At 38.9% G+C, this 19,336-nt stretch overlaps 1 protein-coding gene across 2 annotated transcripts in view; it reads right to left on the reverse strand.

Moving 5' to 3' along the window:
- Positions 1–19,336, reverse strand: part of ADAMTSL1 (ADAMTS like 1) — a gene marked incomplete at its 5' end in the record, with an annotated part of 379,578 nt that overhangs the window by 282,693 nt on the left and 77,549 nt on the right. For both annotated transcript variants that reach the window (XM_080921555.1, XM_080921554.1), the window contains one exon: positions 129–365. In XM_080921555.1, coding sequence (XP_080777681.1) covers positions 129–365 — 237 coding nt within the window. The remainder of the gene's footprint in view (positions 1–128; positions 366–19,336) is intronic.

Raw genomic sequence — 19,336 nt, forward strand, 5'->3', positions numbered from 1 at the left:
CAGAAGATAACTGAGTAACTCTCAGAAACTTCGTTCCCTGCAGGCAAACTGAGTAAACGTTCCGAATCTTATTTCTGTGCAGACGTGACACCTTTAGACAAATCCCATGGGACAAGATCAGCACTTACTTGGCATAGGCCACTGATGCACATATCCAGCGATTCTGTGTAGCATCGAGTACCATCTAAGACCTTTGGTGCGAGTTCAACAACCAGGCTGGTTCCTTTTGCTTGGCACTTGAGTGAACATGGGTTGTCAGGGTCATTAGATACAGGCAGCCATTCATAAAACTGGCCGTGGTACTTGACGTCATTATGAGCAGAACACTGTTGAGCTCGGAAATCACCTGCTTCTGGTGGGCAGTCCTGGAGAAGAGGGGGAGAGGGCACAAGTAGATAGTATGAGAAAATTCCCAATTAGAAACCAGGTCCTTGGGAAGAGTAGACAGAGCTCTTAACCACCAGCTGTGTCTCAAACCTCACCTAGACTTGTAAAGTTTATTTATTTGTTTATTGATTGATTGGCAGGTCAGACCTTGCTTTTTACTTTGTAGCCCAAGCTGATCTTAAACTAATGACCTCTCTGCCTCAGCTTCTTGAGTATTAATATTAGGAACATGAGCCATGACACCTACCTAGTCCTATGGCATGTCTTTATTTCAGTAGCTAGTGGAAAAGAGTTATGATACTTTTACTTAAAAAAATATGTGGGCCATTTGTGAGCTGTTTCCTAGAACTTAGGAATCATAGCTTCTAAAACTAATATGGGGAACAAAGAAGAAAGACCATTCTTTCTATGTGAATTGCTTTAAGATCAGCAGTGAGGCAGAGAGAAAGGACATAGATATTCTCCACAGATGGGTGGGTGATAGTGAAGCTTCTTACACCTGGCTTCCTGTGCTCTGTCCAGGGGCAATAGGACTACTCAGCACAAGGTCATATGAGAAGATCATGAACATAGGTGAGCCATTGACCTGATTGACCCCCACAAGAAAGATATACAGCAGAAATTACTTTGAGTATTTAATGAAGTGATTAACAACAAAGAACCAGAGAATTAGGATGTTTTATTAATTTAAATATTAATGTTCACACAGACTGATGAAAAATAAAATCCTCTAAATGTATATTTCATAAGGGAAACTTAAAATATAAACTGTAATTAACAATGTTATTGTCTAATGGATGATAAAGTTGGTGAAAGCAAATACAATCAAACTTAAAAAGTAGGAGAAATGGGGAAAACTTGTGGGGGGGTCTTAATGGAGAGTTGAGGAAGGGAAATCAATATAGGAGAGAAAGACGGAACTAATAATACTGTTTGAAAAAGCCTCAATGAACCATATTACTTTATATTTACTGGAAATTACATGTAACACATGCACATATATATATTCATATATATGCATGTGTATTTCTACATGTACATATATATGAATGTATACACATACATATACTTATATGTGCACTTGAAATGCTATTATAACATTTGAGATATCAATGTTCCTCATAGGAGCTATGACTATCTAAGAAAAACCCAGTACCAGGCAAGAGAAAGCTCCTTTTGAGTTGTTGGTTAGGGTAGGCCATAAAACAGTGTAGGCTGTTGCTACTACTATTGCTGTTGACCTTGGTTGCCTCCCAAGGTAGAAGATAAGTCCCTATTTCTGAAGATATCACACACTTGAATTTTCTGACACAGATTCCAGAAGATTGAAGTCAAATCTAACCCCGAATGCCTCCCTTCCGAAGTTTAGTTTTTATGGTACCAGGTGCTATGCAAGCTGATAAAGGAGGGAAACAAGCAATAGCACCACTCAATGAGCAGCGGGACACGATCTTTCTAAAGGTGCAGTAGTGGCACTCGTCTCGGTGGATACCAACAGCTCTCTAATCTAATTAGATTTAAGTCCTGCTTAATCGGAGGGAAATTATGTATGCCAACAGAAACCTAGTCAACTACAAAGGAATCATGGGCTTGCAGATCTTAGAACTTACTTTCTTTACTTTATCAGATCAGCATAATTTCTAACTGCATTCTAAACCTATTCATACACACACAGGCAAATATAGCTTTCACCCCTCAAACAAGACACTTCTCTTTGTAGCAGATGGAGACCATTGCAGAAAAATAGTAAAAGTCTAGGGATCAACTGATAGTGGGGTACCCATCACTTCAGAACAGACAGTTACAACACAACTCGTGTACCTAAGGCTAAGATGTATCACCATCAGAAAGACTGTAAAAGAGAGAACCAGGAAGTCTGCTGCATGATTGGATTTCTTAGAAATTACGGGGAAGTTACATCTTAAGTATCTCAAAAATGTGGCTTCCTAAGTATGAGCTGAATGAAGACCACATCCAATGTATACGTTAATGTGGCAAGGGAAATCTCAAAGGGTTTCACCCATAGACAAAGACTTGCTAATGACTGCTGAAGGAGGGAGGATTAGTCTTTTCCAGAGACATGCCTCTTAATGGTTAACTAATACTAAGTCAGCCCAGAAATCATATACACACAGTCAACATTAAGATGACTCATCAGACATATTTATACAAGATGATGATGATGATGATGGTATGTAGAGGCCATGAATTTGAGGGGGAGTGATGGGCAACATGGGAGGGAATGGAGAGAAAGGACATGGGAGAGAATGGAGAGGAAAGGGAAGGAAGGAAATGATATATTTTAATTAAAACTCTAAGTATACTAAATCACAAAGGGGAATCATATTTTTACTTTAGGCTGGCTTTTTGGTAGAGTACTAATTTGATTTTCTTTTACTGTACTAAGAGAGGTAGACCCAAACAACTTGAGGAGTAATGGTTTGTTTAGCTTGCATCATAAGTCATAATCCATCATTGAGGGAAGTCCGGGCTAGGACTGAAACAGGACCCATGGGAGAATGCTGCTTCCTGGCTTGTGCTGGGGCCTGGGCTTAGATGAATTTCTTACATAACACAGATCCACATGTCTAGAGATGGTGTCACCCACAGTGGACTGAGCCCCTCTATAGTATTCATCAATCAAGACAGTCTCTTCCAGTCCTGGCCACAGACAAATATGAGTTGGGCAATACTTTAATTGAAGTTTTTCTTGTAAGGTGACTATAGATTGTGTCAGGTTGACAGTAAACCTAACTAACATAGGCAGGTACATTTTCTTCATTGCCTTCAGAATGAGATTCTCTATAAAAATCCTAGACTATCTATCCATATGTAGTGAGGCTTTCCTTTTATTCTTTTATCTTAAATGATCTGTATATTGTCAGCAATTCTCTCTCACTGTGTTATCAATCTAAGAGCTATTTTATTTAGTTCTATCTCTGATAATCTTATTATATTTATAGAAGCATTATAGAACACTGTTGTTGCTTTTTCTAATGTAAAAATGCCTTCTTGACTCTTCTATTACTTTTATGGTTCTACTAAATAGCACATAAGGTTTTGCTATTGGGGGGAGTGCAAATTTTTACTAGGCAAGTTACGATATAGAAAACTAAACATTTATTTGTTATAAATATAAGATAATTTAAACTCTAATATAAAATCTTAAAATATATTTTCTTATAAGTTTTATGTTTGTTTATTGAGAAAGAAATACAGTAAAAAAAGAAAGTATAATTTATATAAAATACAATTTATGTGTAAGTATGCAAATTCACGCCATTTGCTACTATGGGTCACCATGATTGGTGCTGGCTAGCTTCATAAGTGCTAGGATACCATCTAAATGAATGCATGGTGTATGTGCATATTTTATACTACACTTACTTTTTATCATAAGAAATCCAAATTGCATACTCTGCAAAACTACAGGAACCACACACCATCACTTCCGTGCCAGCTCATTTCAGATCCTATGTTCTAAGAGAGCAGATCAGCTGGTTTGATACAGGATCTTTGCAGGCCCATGCTCTAAGGGTGACATTACCTTTGCCTAATTTAGAAATTCTGCCAATGTTTCCTTAGGCCTCACTTGCTAATTTTTACCCTGAAAGAACCTTTCTACTAACTTCCATCCAAGCTCCTCACATTTACTTCTCTAAATCTCCCGGTGATGCATCTTAGAGTCTCTCTCAAGCTGCTAGTTTCCCATGTCAACAGGCTAAATAAACCCAGCTCTACATGGTCCACAACTTCCCTTGGGGTCATTAATAAGAAAACTTACCTAAACCAATCATCTAATTAATAACATTTAAATCAAGCATTTTATGCGACACTTATTATTTTGGCATCCACCTGCTTACTCTGTAGAGCAGAAATACTGTAGCAGCCCCATTGACACAGAACATTAAGGGAATTGCTTCAAAGAGTTCCAAACACCTCTCCTAACTATCTTTGCTTCTATTCTATGGACACAAGTGAATGAGATTTGAAGTGAATTTTAATATCAGAGTTAATCATCTTTGCCAGGTGGAAAGATATTCTAGTATGATCCAGAGGTGATTTTTTTTTTTTGCATTTTTCCAATTCCAAAAAATAGTGTCAATCGCATTTTTAAGTGGTACATCATCTCAGTAAAGACACGACACTCCTGCAGATCCTTCAGTTTCTTTTGCTTAGCAAACTATGTTCCCGTGTTTCCTAAAATGTTTAAGACTCAAAGTGGTAGAAAGAAATATTAGTGAGAAACATTTAACTCAAGTTAAATTAAAGTTTAAATATTTTCTGTGATAAAACTAGTGAACATATTCAGAGAAACTACAGAGAATCAAGATGGAAACACGTAGTCACCTGCATGTTATAGTTCCGAGAATACCCCTGATACATTTTATGACTCTTTCAACAACTGTAAATGCACCCCTGAGAGTAATAATGCATTTGAATACTTCAACACACTTTTATCACAAATCAAAGTTTTGTAGCATTTCGAGGATATATTTTGTGAAGCCACGGATACACTTGACCTGGACTTCAGAGCTGGAATCTGAACTTAGTCTTCTGAATATATGAGTTTATCTGTACTTGCATTGTAAAACAGGTCCAAAAAGCTCCTTAAACCTAGTAGCTCTTGCAAAATAACATGCTGATGATTTCATGGTAGATGATTCCGAAACATATGAATCAAATTTCCGTTAAAGTACACATACTTAAAAATGAAGGGCAGAAGGACATGGCAAATGACTCTTTGAACAAAAAATAAATAAATAAAACTATCAAACCAGAACAAAACAAAACAAAAACCTTCCTAAGTGTTAGTGAGGACATGCATTGAACCCTTAGAGGAATCCCAGAGAAAGTCGATGTAGCCTCTTGTCCCCACAAGTATAATAATAAACACCATTGCCATCATCAACAATTGTAACAGAGTAGAAATAATAACTGTTATACTGAAGAGAGCATCTATCTATGAAGGCTCAGTTTTGAATTATAGTTGAGTGTTTGAACAAGTCTATTTCTCAAGCTTTTTCCGAGTCAGATTCCGAAATAAATGTCCTAATCATTGTGTACCACTTGTGACCTTTTCTTGGATGCCACCTTTGAGATACCAGCTTTTGGGGGATGCTCTTTAGCACAAGCCACAGTTCCGAGCCGGAAAGTCAGTTTCCTTTGGAAATAAGGAATGCAGAAGATACAGAACCTATATAGCTCTCATAAGACATTAATGGTAGAAATAAGTCTTTCAATGAGATATTTAAAATAAAAGCAAAACCAAATGATGATTTAAATATTTTTGCATAGAAGACAAAAAACACTACAGAAAACGTAGTGACTGTACCAAATGCATCTTACTCTTTACCCCACCCAACAAACAAACAAAATCAAATACCCACTTCCCCACATCTAAACTGGCAAAAAACAGTGTAGGAAGGAGGAAGCAGATAACAAATCCTAACCTTCCAGATTTGCTTTGGCTCCAGAAGTAGAAATGAAACAAGGGAAAGAACCAGAGAAAGAAGAAAATTTCATCATAGCCTGATATCTCAACACACCTGTAGAGGCCCTGCATTAGATTACTGGACTAGGAATTTCTTGCATCTATGAAAATAGTTTAAGATTTGTAATAGATCATCCTGCAAATTAGTGTAGTTAGCCATTTATATAATACCTTTTTCTCTCCAGTGTTTAAGCACTTAATCCTAACCATGTCAGAGCTGTGTTCTTTAGGAACACAAAAATACAATCTGACCTTTTATTTGCTTCCAATAATAATTCATTCAGTCTGTGGGGTTCTGCCATATATGGAGCCAATTCAAAACATTCTCTAGCTAATCAACTAGTCTGTGGAAAAGATACGATGGATCCCAGATGTCCTCCGATATTGATTCATGGATCAGGTTACACCGTAGGACAGAAGAGGGTCAAGCCTTTCAGAGCTAACTCACTGATTATATCTCAGCAGCTAAGGTGACACGTATGAATGGCCTTCAAATGGATTTTTAAAAAACACACAGAGATGAAATCAGAAGAAATATTACTTTTTAATTTTTAATTTATTTGTTTAAGCACTAAAGTTTTGACAGGGTATCATGTAGTCCTAGCTGGCCTCAGATTTATCATTTGTAACTGAGGATGGCCTTGAACTCTAGATCTTCCTGCTGCCTCCTCCCATGTGCTGGGATTACAGGTGTGCATCACCATGCCTGACTTTTATTTTCACCTTTTTTTTTTTTTTTAAAGAATGCATTTGCTTCCTGATGGCCATTCATCTGCTTCAACTCTGTTTTTAAGTATGTAGTGGTTGGCTTATTTGTTTAACTTATTATATGAATGCAATGGGATAAATATTCTGTCACCATGTTTTTAAAGAACTTTTATTTTACATGTAAAGATGTTTTGCCCACATGTATGTCCAACACATTCATTCCCGTACCTGTGGGGTCCAGAAGAGGGTATTAGATCTCCTGAAGCTACAGTTATACACAATTGAGAACCACTATGTGGGTTCTGGGAATCAAACCCTGGTCCTCAGAAGAACAGACAGTGCTCTTAACTGCTGAGCCATCTCTTCAGTTCATAGCACTATGCTTTTATTTTAAGCCAAGGTTAAATCCACTTGACAGGATCATGAAGAGCCTGGAAATTACATTCCCATGACCATGTTCTATAGTCACTGATAAAAGCCTCTCATCTTGTTTCATTTCCTTCCACTACTACTGCTCTTCTGAACCCCATGTGGTCCTGATCACTTATCCTCCACTTAAGTTACCATGAAGGAGAACCAATTAGAACTGTTGAGGGAGGTGCATGCTCTATCCTCCAATACAGGATTACCTCTTAAGGAGACATCTATTCAGACTCCCTGACAGCTGTAGAAAACATATCAGTTCTAACTTTTCTTCCATTCTTGGTGCTGAAGTGGGAGAAGATAGCTACCTGAGATCTACAAGTACTTGGAGAGGACCTGTAATACACCCTGAAGTACTCACTGCCTTGGTGTGCTACGTAGGAGCTGCTCTCTTTGCCGTGCAGTTTGGTCTTTTAATTACCTGGCTTTCTGTTCTCTGCACTGAAAGGATGAAATAAATAACTGGTAAGTATCGATCAATATAATCTAGTGCACTGTGATACGTAGTTCTTACCAGGATAATCCATGTTTCAGTTCCTATCTCCAAACTGGGCCACTTCTCCCTGACTCCATAGACATACAACTGCTTGTTATCACGTGGGTATCTAAGACATCGCAAATTCACTGCACTCTAATATAGACCCGTAACGCCTCTGGATCACCCTAAATCTGATCCTCCGCCATCACAGCCTTCTCCATCCAACACCACCCTTTCCAATACCCTAAAGTATGGTGCTCAAACTTAAGCATGTATTAAAATCACCGGGAGGACTTATTAAACAAAATGGTGAAAGCACCTCCCTTCAGGGTTTCTGACTTAGCAGATCTCCAGTGAGATGTGGGAACGTGCATGTTAGAAAGTGCCCAGTGACATTGATGTCGCTGCTCTGGTAGCCCTCATGTGAAAACTGAACAAGTCTTGGTTCTGGTTCAGAAGTGCCCCAAATCTGTCTGTAACTGAGGCTAAGCCCACACGTCTCTTGCGAATCTTGCAATGGATTCGCCTCTTTCTCTGCTCGTCTGGACACTTCTGTCTGCGAAGCCGAATGATCGTATTTAAACATCAAGCAGATAGATGGTGCTACCTCTCTGCTTCAGCGCAGAAGCTGGTTCCCTACTCAGACAAAAGCCAACTCTGTCTCTTAAGCCGGAGAACTCCTGCAACTCTCTCGCGTCTGGCCACACTGGATTCCTGAACCTAAGACCTCTGTTACTTCAGGGCGTATCTGGTGCTTCCGCCATTTTCAGTTCCTTTTGTCCATATTGCAAGGACTTTTCAGCTTAACACGTTTAACTTTAATGCCACCTTCTTCTCAATGAGGCCCATTCTGCCCACTCTACATAAAATTATACCCCACCGCACCCCATTCCCCCTTCCTCGTGATCTCGCTCAGTTCTCATGTCTTCTACACCACTCAATCCTCCGACTGCACCATTTTATTTATTTATTTATTTATTTATTTATTTATTTATTTGGTTTTTCTGTCTCTGTTTCCATCTACTAAAATCTGCTCCCTAGAAGGACAGAGGAGCATGACTATTGGTTGACAGACAGACGACATACTGAAGAAAAAAAAAGGGAACAAATGGCATCCTTTTTATCACAGAGACGTCAATCCTAGTTCTTAAAATGTTCAGGAATTTAAATCTTGGTTCCCTTATTGACAGAATGTTTATTATTCCTTTTTTTTAAAAAAAATAAATAAACCCGTAAGAATGCCTACACATTTTAGACACTAGGAAAGTTGGATAGGGAGTCTTGCCTACTTTCTGAATAGGCAGATTGATATTTCTTCCCCCACGTAAACAAATTTAATAGGCCAATATTGAGAAACATAAAATGTGCTGAAATCATTTATTATTTAAAAAATAGCCAGCCATTTATAAATTTTATTAAACATTTAAGTGTTACATGCGTGCATCATAAAGTGCTAATGTTGAGGTAACAAGCGTTCTCACCCCAATTTTGGCCACCTGCTCACACTAACATCAATATCATCATCAAGAGGATTTATTTGTGCAAGGCTGTTCCCTGCAAAGTAACGTGAAATTAAACAGACACAGTCTCTGCCCTGTCTAGACAGTCTTTACAGATACAATTCTATTATATTTCAAGAGCACAATATTTAAATTTCCAACATATCAGTATGGGTGCAAAGGACAGAAGACAGGGCTGTGTTTGGAGGGTGGTGTCATAGGAGGCAAAGACCATTTGTGACTAATTTTCCCTCTGTCTTCAACAGCCAACAGGCTGTCTGTTTTCTAAGTCAGCGCTATAGGTTTGGGACACCATGTTTTTATATATTGGATATGGTTCGAAGGCGCTTGTTTTTTTTCCCTTTCTCCTGGTACAAAAGGTTTATAGATGTCTTTTTCACTTCTCTCTCCACTTTCAACACTTTTAGGAAATGGCAGACTTGAGGAAAGGGAGTGCTCTTGAGAAATGAATCATTAACCATTTTATTGCCTAACTATGACTCAGGTTCACGCTCAGTTAAATATTGTTGCAATCTTGTGATTGTGAAAAGTAATGGACTACTCTAATTTATTCCAGCTTGGGGTGTACCCTACTATGCTCAGTCTTAGGGATGTCAGCCATGGTGTGTTGAGTAGCTTCAGTGCATGTTCATTTGTGTGCACACACTGGACGTTTCACTGTGTTATCTGCAAACAAATGGTTGGTCTGGCTAGTTCTTTTTTTTTTTTTTTTTTTTTTATGTCTCCAGCCCTCTATAAGCTGATCTAAGTAAAAATATTGAAAACATTTAGTTTTAAAAGTTCACTTTCCCTCTCTTTTGGATAGTTTTTATTCCAATGCCTTTGTTTTTTCTTCTTTGAACAATGCAGACGTTTGGAATCCAATTCCCTAGAGGTATTTGTAGGACTGGTTATAGTTTGTCATGTTAGACTCTTAAATTCTCTCAATTTTGAAAATATTCGTTCCTTGAGGCTTTTTAATTATTTTTAGTTTCTTTCTTTGAATCTGCTCCAATTTAGCAGTATCTTTTCTTAAATCAGCATTTCTGACTTTTTATTATTTTTTACTACAGTCTGAAATAAATGTTCCCCCACTCCATTCCCCGAAATTAGCATATTTGGCAAGATAATTTGTAAGACATTTTTGTAACAGGGCACACCATTTTATTTTATAAGCACAGAACCATACAGTGTGATGTTCTCAGGCCGCATTAAACAAAATAGCTGTGGTGGAGAGGCAGGGTGGAGAAAGCCTGCACAAGGACACAGGTTTGCTAACAAATAAGTAAGTGGTTGATGCTCCTCATGTTTATTTCAAAGTGGGAAGGGAGGAGCTGGGTGGATGACAAAGACACAAACATAAGGAATAAAGCTGCTTTGGAACATCTTTTTGTAAGCCAGCCATTGAAAATAAAAGAGGAAAAGACATGGTTAATCTTAGTCCAAAGACAGACTCTGGGAGCAGATTGCTAGGTTTAATTTATCTCGTATTCCCTGTTGTTACTTCTGAAATACAAAATTGCAGACTTAAAAGGTAACAAATTGATGAAATTATTTGATATAAAAACAAAATTAAAACTAAAATCAAGGATAAGCGCCATGTAAACAATTTGGAGAAGACCCTGCTACCTCATCTTACCTTCTTTCCTTCCCAACACCAACCAACAAGCTGCCTGCCGGTGCCTGCATGCGCTACTTCTTTTAGGCTCTCCCTGAATCCTGACATTACAGTCTGTTTTCCTGATAAAGTGTCTCTGCTACTATTTTTGAGGTATGAAACATGTGCTATATCATCATGAAATGACTTGAAATGCCATTGTGCACTTCTGTGCTGACATTTGTGCAGCTTCTAATATTGTGTTCTTCCTTCCTTCCCGTCTCCTTCTTTCTTTCTTTCTTTCTTTCTTTTTTTCTTTCTTTCTTTCTTTCTTTCTTTTTTCTTTCTTCCTTCCTTCCTTCTTTCCTTTTTTCTCTTCCTTCCTTTTATCCCTTTCTTTCTTTCCTTTTTTCTTTCTTTCTTTCTTTCTTTCTCTCTCTCTCTCTTTTTTCTTCCTTCCTTCCTTTTTTCTCTTCCTTCCTTCCTTCCTTCCTTTTTATCCATCCCTTTCTTTCTTCCTTCCTTCCTTCTTCCTTTCTTCCTTCCTTTCTTTCTTTCTTTCTTTCTTCCTTCCTTTTTTCTCTTCCTTCCTTCCTTCCTTCCTTTTTATCCCTTTCTTTCTTTCTTTCTTCCTTTCTTTCTTTCTTTCTTCCTTTCTTTCTTTCTTTCTTCCTTCCTTCCTTCCTTCCTTCCTTCCTTTCTTCCTTTCTTTCTTTCTTTCTTTCTTTCTTGGATATTATCTGTATTTACATTTCAAATGTTCAGACATTGGGAAGAGGCCAACTTGGGTTACTGTTACCCAAGTCAAAGAAAGCTGCACGGCACTTCTCTCTGTTCTTCACTCATCTCTAACTCTCAAGTAGGTCAGGATTCCTATTGCAAACACAGCATGAAAGGCTAATGGCACATAAAACAATTTTGCAGCAGAAGTTTCTGGGAGCTACATTGTAGACACGGGGACAATACTTTCCAAATGACATTGCAGAACCTGAAACTTACTGCATCTAAGATGACTTGATTTTGTTATTTAAATACGCATTTAATTAAAGTGACTTATATGGATGTCTTAACATATGAACATAATCAAACAATACTAAGTGCCAAATTGACTGGGTTATAAGTTTAATGGATGACAACACTCAATTTTGTTCCTATGTGCTCATGGTTCTCAGTTTGTTGATCTTGGAGCATAGACATGTTTTAAGAAACTAAGAAGAATCAGAAAAATATATTTCCTAACATTGAAACCCTGACATTTCTAGGTTGTCCTTTGAAGCTTAAGGCAAAGGCCTTATGGGCTAGCTCATCTTGGAGCATTCTGTTTCACGGTTCATTTTCTTTCCTCTCCCTACGAAAGAACTATTTCCTCCTCTAGGCTGTGTTTGGGAAAAGGTAAAGAGGAAAGCAAGCCGATTAATCATGTTTGCAGTGAGGTTTGCCATAGTCAGGTTTTCTGCTTAATCATACTCATCAAATATTAATAGCTTGCATATGTTCAAACCCCACAGAGACACTTAGTAAGTACCAGAAGCGCCAGGTATAGTAACTAGTCAATGACACACCTTGTCTTTATGAGGTTTACAGATTAAAGTAGTGTTTCAATTTGAGTTTTAATGCTGTGAACAGACATCATGACCATGACAACTCTTATAAAGAATAACATTTAATTGGGGCTGGCTTACAGGTTCAGAGGTTTAGTCCATTATTATCAAGGTGGGAGTACGGCAGCATCCAGCCAGATGTGGGGCTGGAGTAGAAGAGTTCTACTTCTTCATCTGAAATCCGTTAGAAGACTGGCTTCCAGGCAACTAGGATGACAGTCTTAAATCCTACCCTCACTGTGACACATGTACTTCAACAAGGCCACACCTACTCCAACAGGGCCACACATCCTAATAGTGACATTCCCTGGGTCAACATATACAAACCATCACAAGTAAGAAGACAAAAGCCAAGTTTCTGTGAGGCTAAGGACACCGTCAAGAAAACAAAACGGCAACCAACAGAATGGGAAAAGATCTTTACCAACACCACATCAGATAGAGGCCTAATATCCAAGGTGTACAAGGAACTCAAAAAGCTAGACACCAGAGAATCAAATAACCCTATTAAAAAATGGGGTACAGAGCTAAACAAAACGTTTTCAGTTGAGGAACACCAAATGGCCGAGAAACATCTGAGGAAGTGCTCGACATCCTTAGCCATCAGGGAAATGCAAATCAAAACAACCCTGAGATTCCACCTCACACCAGTCAGATTGGCCAAGATCCAAAACTCAGATGACAGCAGATGCTGGCGAAGCTGCGGAGAAAGAGGAACACTTCTCCACTGTTGGTGGGGTTGCAAGCTAATACAACCACTCTGGAAATCTGTCTGGCAATACCTCAGAAAATTGGGTATAGTACTACCTGAAGACCCAGCTATTCCACTTCTGGGCATATACCCCAGAGACACTTTAATACACAACAAAGATATATGCACCACAATGTTCATAGCGGCTCTATTTATAATAACCAGAAGCTGGAAGGAACCCAGATGTCCTTCAGAAGATGAATGGATACAAAAATTGTGCTACATATACACAATGGAATACTACTCAGCCACCAGAAACAATGACTTAACCAAATTCTTAAGAAAATGGCTGCATCTAGAGAATATCATCCTGAGTGAGATAACCCAGTCACAAAAGAACAGACATAATATGCAGTCACTGATAGTGGGATGCTAACCCCAGAGGCTTGCACTCCCCCAGAAACAACTCACAGACTGTATGAAGTCCAAGAAATAAAGAAAACAAAACAAAACAAAAAAATATTTACAAAACAAGAAAACTTTAACTATTTCCATGTTACATTTTGTTTTACATGTACTTTAGCTCATCATAACTATTAAGTTTTCAAGGCATACAATCAAACCTTGAAAAAAATCAAGTACTGACTAAAAAATATATTCATATAGTTTTATATAAAAATTATGTTAAAATCTGAAAAAAAGTACTGACAAAAAATGTATAATTTTAAGCAAAAAATGTTTAAAATCTGTACATTTATCTTTGTTTTGTAAAATAAAGTTGTTAAAAAAAAAAAAAAAAGAAGAAGACAAAAGCCGAGACCATTAATGTCACAGCTTTCATTTTAGCCATAGAGTTGAAGGTGAGGTAGGCGACAACCTCAAAATCGGCAGGTCATTTTAGGGTACAAACAACTAGCCTTCCTATTCAGCTCCTTATCAGGTTGCCTCTAGCAAAGGAAATAAATGTTCAAACTCTCCTATTCTGTGGGCCATCCCTGAGCTTCCAGAGCCTAAGGCTTGAGCTGCCTCTCTGCTTTCTCTTTTCTAACAGGGTATCCAAGGCAGTAAAGGCCTCAAGATACCATGGAGCTGGTGTGTGGAGCTCACCTACGTTTGCTTCTTTTCTGCTTTTCTTCTCTCTTGTCACCAACCAGCTAACACTTTATCCTGGCACATTTGCTTTTCCCTTGATGCTCTGTTTATCAGACAGACACGATCCAAAATGTCTTCTCTGCTTGACTCCTTCAATGTGAAACTGTCACTATTCAGACTTCTCCGACAACTCCATGCTGGCAGAGGTCCCATAGCACCCGCTTTGTATCTTTTCATTCACTCAGCAGTCACACTAGGCTCTCTGTCTCCCCCAAAATAATGAAACCACAAAGGACAATGCCACATCCCAAGGTTTTCGTAGAATCTATAGTCTTGGTTCAAAATGAATACTAGTTAACAATGCATGGGATTTCATTTGTGTCAGAGTGTCCGACTAAAACTCCAAAGAAGCTTCCTACTATACACAACCTGAAAATAGTAGACTTAAGTTAAGAAGTTGTTAAATATACAAATGATGACAAGAAGTTGAAGGAGATTCATTCTAATGAAACTGCTGGTTTCTGGAGGTTTAGACTTGTGTCCTTTAATATCTCATAGAATTACAGAACAGGGGCCATGTCTATGAACTACATGTTATAGAACAGAGAATGAGGACTTCATAATGCAGAGGTCTAAGGCAGAACTTCTAAGGAAATATTAAACTAGGGAAGAAAAAGACACTTAGCTCCTCTTAGAGGCTTAACTTAAAACTCTGGACACAGTAAAAAGGTCAGTGTCTGCCAGGGCATTGGGAAGTTGTCCATAAGGAGTTAGATCGCCTATGAACAGAAGGTTTTCAGAGAAGTGAAATCCTAAACACAATCAGATGGCTGACAAAGTCATTATGTATTTGCCAACGTGACGGCTAAGTCTAAGATCAGCCATGCGGTTGGGTGGTAATGATCAGTTTAGGATCATCAGCTATTGGAACACCGTTACTGATTGTGTGACTTCAGTGTGGCAAGCAGACAGAAAGAGTAGTGCATGGTAGTGAACACAGGTATGGGAATGGCTACTGATTCCTGCTCAACTTACAGCTTTAGGAAACTTAAGCGATTGTTGTTAAAATACATAGGCAGGTGTGGAATGCCTGTCTATTTAACATTTGAGAACCTTTATGTTTACACACACACACACACACATACACACACATACAAACATGCTCACATATATACATACACACATACACACATGCACACACACATACACACATACACACACATACACACACACAAGCATACACTCATATATACACACATACATACACACACAAACACACACACATACACACACACACACAGATACAAGCCAGCCAATCAAATCAACTCTCAACTACATAGTGAAAGAGAAACGATATTTGTCTGTCTCAGCTTGGCATGGGTGAAGGGTGGGGAGAGATGTGCCATTTATAGGGCCTTTTCATTTCCTATATTATTTTCACTAGATCATTTCTATAATGATACTTAGCAGGAGGTAAAAGGCATCAAAGTCAAGGCAAATGGAAATAGTAGAACATATAGAAAAGCAGAAAACACAATGCCTGAGCATTTCCTGTAACATCACTAATTAGAAGAAGAGATGTGGTTATGATAAATTTCAGATGCCCGGATCCAACCATGACTTTGTTAGTCTTCAGTATAGCACGGATGCCATTCACTGAGATTTAGGGAGTAATTTTCTGCTGAAAGTAACCTTCTCTCTCTCTCACTCCCATGTAGCTACGCATATACAAAAGATATTAGGTGAGATCTGTGTATGAGAGAAAGCAGGCAGTGTTTGTCTTTCTGGGCCTGGATTACCTCACCTAACATTTTCAGTTCTATTTGCTTTCCTGAAAGCGGCGTCCTTGTATTTTCCTTACAGCAGAATAAACTTCTACTGCATACATGTACTACATATGTACTACATGTTCACTGTTCTTCCATTGACATCTAGGCTTCTTCTAATTCCTCACGGCTATGAACAGAGCAGCAGTAAAGAGACGAGCAAGGGCGTGTGCTCAGCTGTGGTATAGCAGGGTCACATGGAAGAAATAAGTTTAGATTTTTGAGAAACCTCCACACTAATTTTCACAATGGCTCTGCATGCTTATACTCTACCAGCACTGAATGGGTGTCGCTTCCTCACGCTCTTTGTTATCATTCATTTTCTCGTTGAAATCCATTCTGACAGGGCTGAGATAGGAATCTCAGAGTAGCTATGTCTGGTTCTCCATGATGGCTAAGAATATTGACCACTCTAAAAATATTTAGTGGCCATTTATGCTTCCTCTGTTGAGATTTCTCTGTTCACCTCCTTAATCCATGTTTATTGAGTTATTGTTTTCTTGTCTATACTTTTTTAGTTCTTTGAATATTACAGATATTAATCCCCTGTTAGCTGTATAGGTAGTAAAGATTTCCCCAGTTTGTAAGATGCCTATTCACTTGGCTAACTGCTTCTGGTACTGTACAAAAGCTTTCAAATTTCACGAGGTCCCAATGACAATATTTGGCCTGATTTCCTGAGTGTTTGGAGTCATGTTGGTCCCTAGATTTTCCTCTAGCAATGTCCAGAGCTTTAGATCTTGTCCCAAGGTCTCTGACACATTTGGAATTAATTCTTGAGCAAGATGAGACATAGGGAACAGTTTTAACCTTCTACCTGTAGATAACCTGGCTTCCCAGCACCAGCTTTTGAAGAGACTGGCTATTCAACATGAATTTCTGGGATTTTATCAAAGATCAAGTGGCTGCAGCTCTGGAGGTTTGTGCCTGCATGTCTGCTTCTGTGCCTGTGTTTATTACTTTGGCTCTGTATAAGTAGAAATCTTGTATGATAACACCTCTAGCATTGTTCTTTTTGCTCAGGGTTGCTTGGCCAACCAGATTCTCTCACGCTTCCCACTGAATTTTAAGGTATGTTTTGAAAGGGATTGCATTGGATCTGCAGATTCATTTTGCTAAAATAGCTGTCCTCACAGTATTGATCCTTTCAGTCCATGAGCACTGGGAGAGGGAGGTCTTCCCATCTTCTAGTGTAACTTCAGTTTCTCTCTTGAGGGTTTTTAAGTTTCTATTACACGTCATTCACTCCTCTGGTTGGGTTAAGTCTACAGTATTTCTGTAGTCCTTTTGAATGGAATTGTTTATGGAGTTCCTTCCTTGGATGGGTGTTACTGGTACATAGGAAGAACACAGAATTTTGTGGGTTTTTTTTTTTTTTTATCCTACCACTTTTCTGAAAGTATTAATTAGTTCTAAGAGGTTTTTTTGGAAGTAGTCTTTAAGGTCACATATATAGAATGGTAGTATCCGCAAATCAGGATACTATGGTTTCTTTCACGGTTATTTATACTCCTTTCTCTGCTACTTTGTCTCACTACTCTAAGGCATCTATCATGGTACAGAGAGAGCTAATATCCAACATATACAAAGAACTCCAGAAGTTAGAATCCAGAGAACCAAATAATCCTATTAAAAATGGAGTCAGAGGTAAACAAAGAATTCTCAGCTGAGGTATATTGAATGGCTGAGAAGCACCTAAAGAGATGCTCAACATCCTTAGTCATCAGGAAAATGCAAATCAAAACAACCCTGAGGTTCCATCTCATACCAGTCAGAATGACTAAGATCAAAAACTCAGGTGACAGCAGATGCTGCTGAGGATGTGGAGAAAGAGGAACACTCCTCCATTGCTGGTGGGGTTGAAAGCTGGTACTACCACTCTATAAATCAGTCTTGTGCTTTCTCTGATAATTGGACATAGTTCTACCTGAGGACCCAGCTATACCCAAAAGATGCTCTAACATATAACAAGAAAACATGCTCCACTATGTTCATAGCAACATTATTTACAATAGCCAGAAGCTGGAAAGAACCCAGTTGTCCTTCAACAGAGGAATGGATACAGAAAATGTGGCACATTTACATAATGGAGTACTACTCAGCTATTAAAAACAATGATCTTATGAAATTCTTAGGTAAATGAATGGAACTGGAAAATATCATCCTGGGTGAAGTAACCCAGTCACAAAAGAACACACATGATATGCACTGACTCATAAGTGGATATTATCCCAAGAGCTTGGGATATCCAAGATAAAATCCAGAGACCATATGAAGCTCAAGAAGGAAGACCAAAATGTGGATGCTTCAGTCTTAGTAGGAGAAATAAAATAATCATAGGAGGTAGAGGGTGATAGAGACTTCAGACAAAGGGAGGAGGGGGAGGGAGATAAAGAGGCAGGATCTGGTATGGGAGAAGACAGGAAAGATATATAGAGGGTTAGAAATTTGAACAGAGGTGTGTAGCAATGGGGGATAGGGAACTGGGTGTAGCCGCCAGCATGTTCAAGATGCCAGGAAAGCAAGAGGCTCCCAGGACCCAACAAAGATGAGATTAGCTGAAATGCCCAACAAAGGGGAGGAAGAACGTGTAGAGACCATATCCAGAGTTTAGGCAAGGCCTCCAGTTGGGGAATGGGGCCACCCACTCATCTCTAAATTTTTAACACAGAATGGCTCCTGTCTAAAAGAAATACAGGGACAAAGTGTGGAACAGAGACTGAAGGACCAGCTATCCAGAGACTGCCCCACCTAGGGATCCATCCCATATAGAGTCTTCAAACCGACACTATTGTGGATGCCAAGAAGTGTTTGCTGACAGGAGCATGGTATAGCTCTGCCAGAGCCTGACAAATAGACTCAGATGCTCACAGCCAACCATTAGACCAAGCATGGGGACTCCAATGGAGGAGTTAGGGAAAGGACTAAGGAAGCTGAAGAAGTTTGCCATCCCATAGAAAGAACAATATCAACCAACCAGACCCCTCAGAGCTTCCAGGGACGAAACTACCAACCAAAGAGTACACATGGACAGACTCATGGCTCTAGCCACATATGTAGCAGAGGATGTAGGTCCCGAGAAGCCTAGATTCCCCAGTGTAGGGTAATGCCAGAGAAGAGAGTTGGGAGTGGGAAGGTAGAGGTGACTCCTAGAAGCAGGGGGAGGAGAGATGGGAAAGGGGGTTCGTGGGGGGAAACCAGAAAAGGGGATAGTATTTGAAATGTAAATAGATAAAATATCCACTTTTTTAAAAAGTGGAAAGAGTGGTCATCCTTGTCTTGTGCTTGATTTTACCAGAAATACTTTTTTTTCCCACCTAATGGTGGCTGTAGGTTTGCCATATATAACTTTTAGTATGCATGTTCCCTCTATTTCAAGTTTCTTCAATTTTGTTAGGAAGGGATGTTGAATTTTGTAAAATTTAACTTTCCCCCCCTTTTTTTTGCATCTATTAAAATGAACATGTAAGAAAGATTTAGGCCAGTGGTAGAACATTTGATGCAGAATGACAATGGGGTTTCTGTCCATGAGGCTGTTGA

Source organism: Micromys minutus (genome assembly GCF_963924665.1).
Source record: "Micromys minutus genome assembly, chromosome: 9".
Classification (NCBI taxonomy): domain Eukaryota; kingdom Metazoa; phylum Chordata; class Mammalia; order Rodentia; family Muridae; genus Micromys; species Micromys minutus.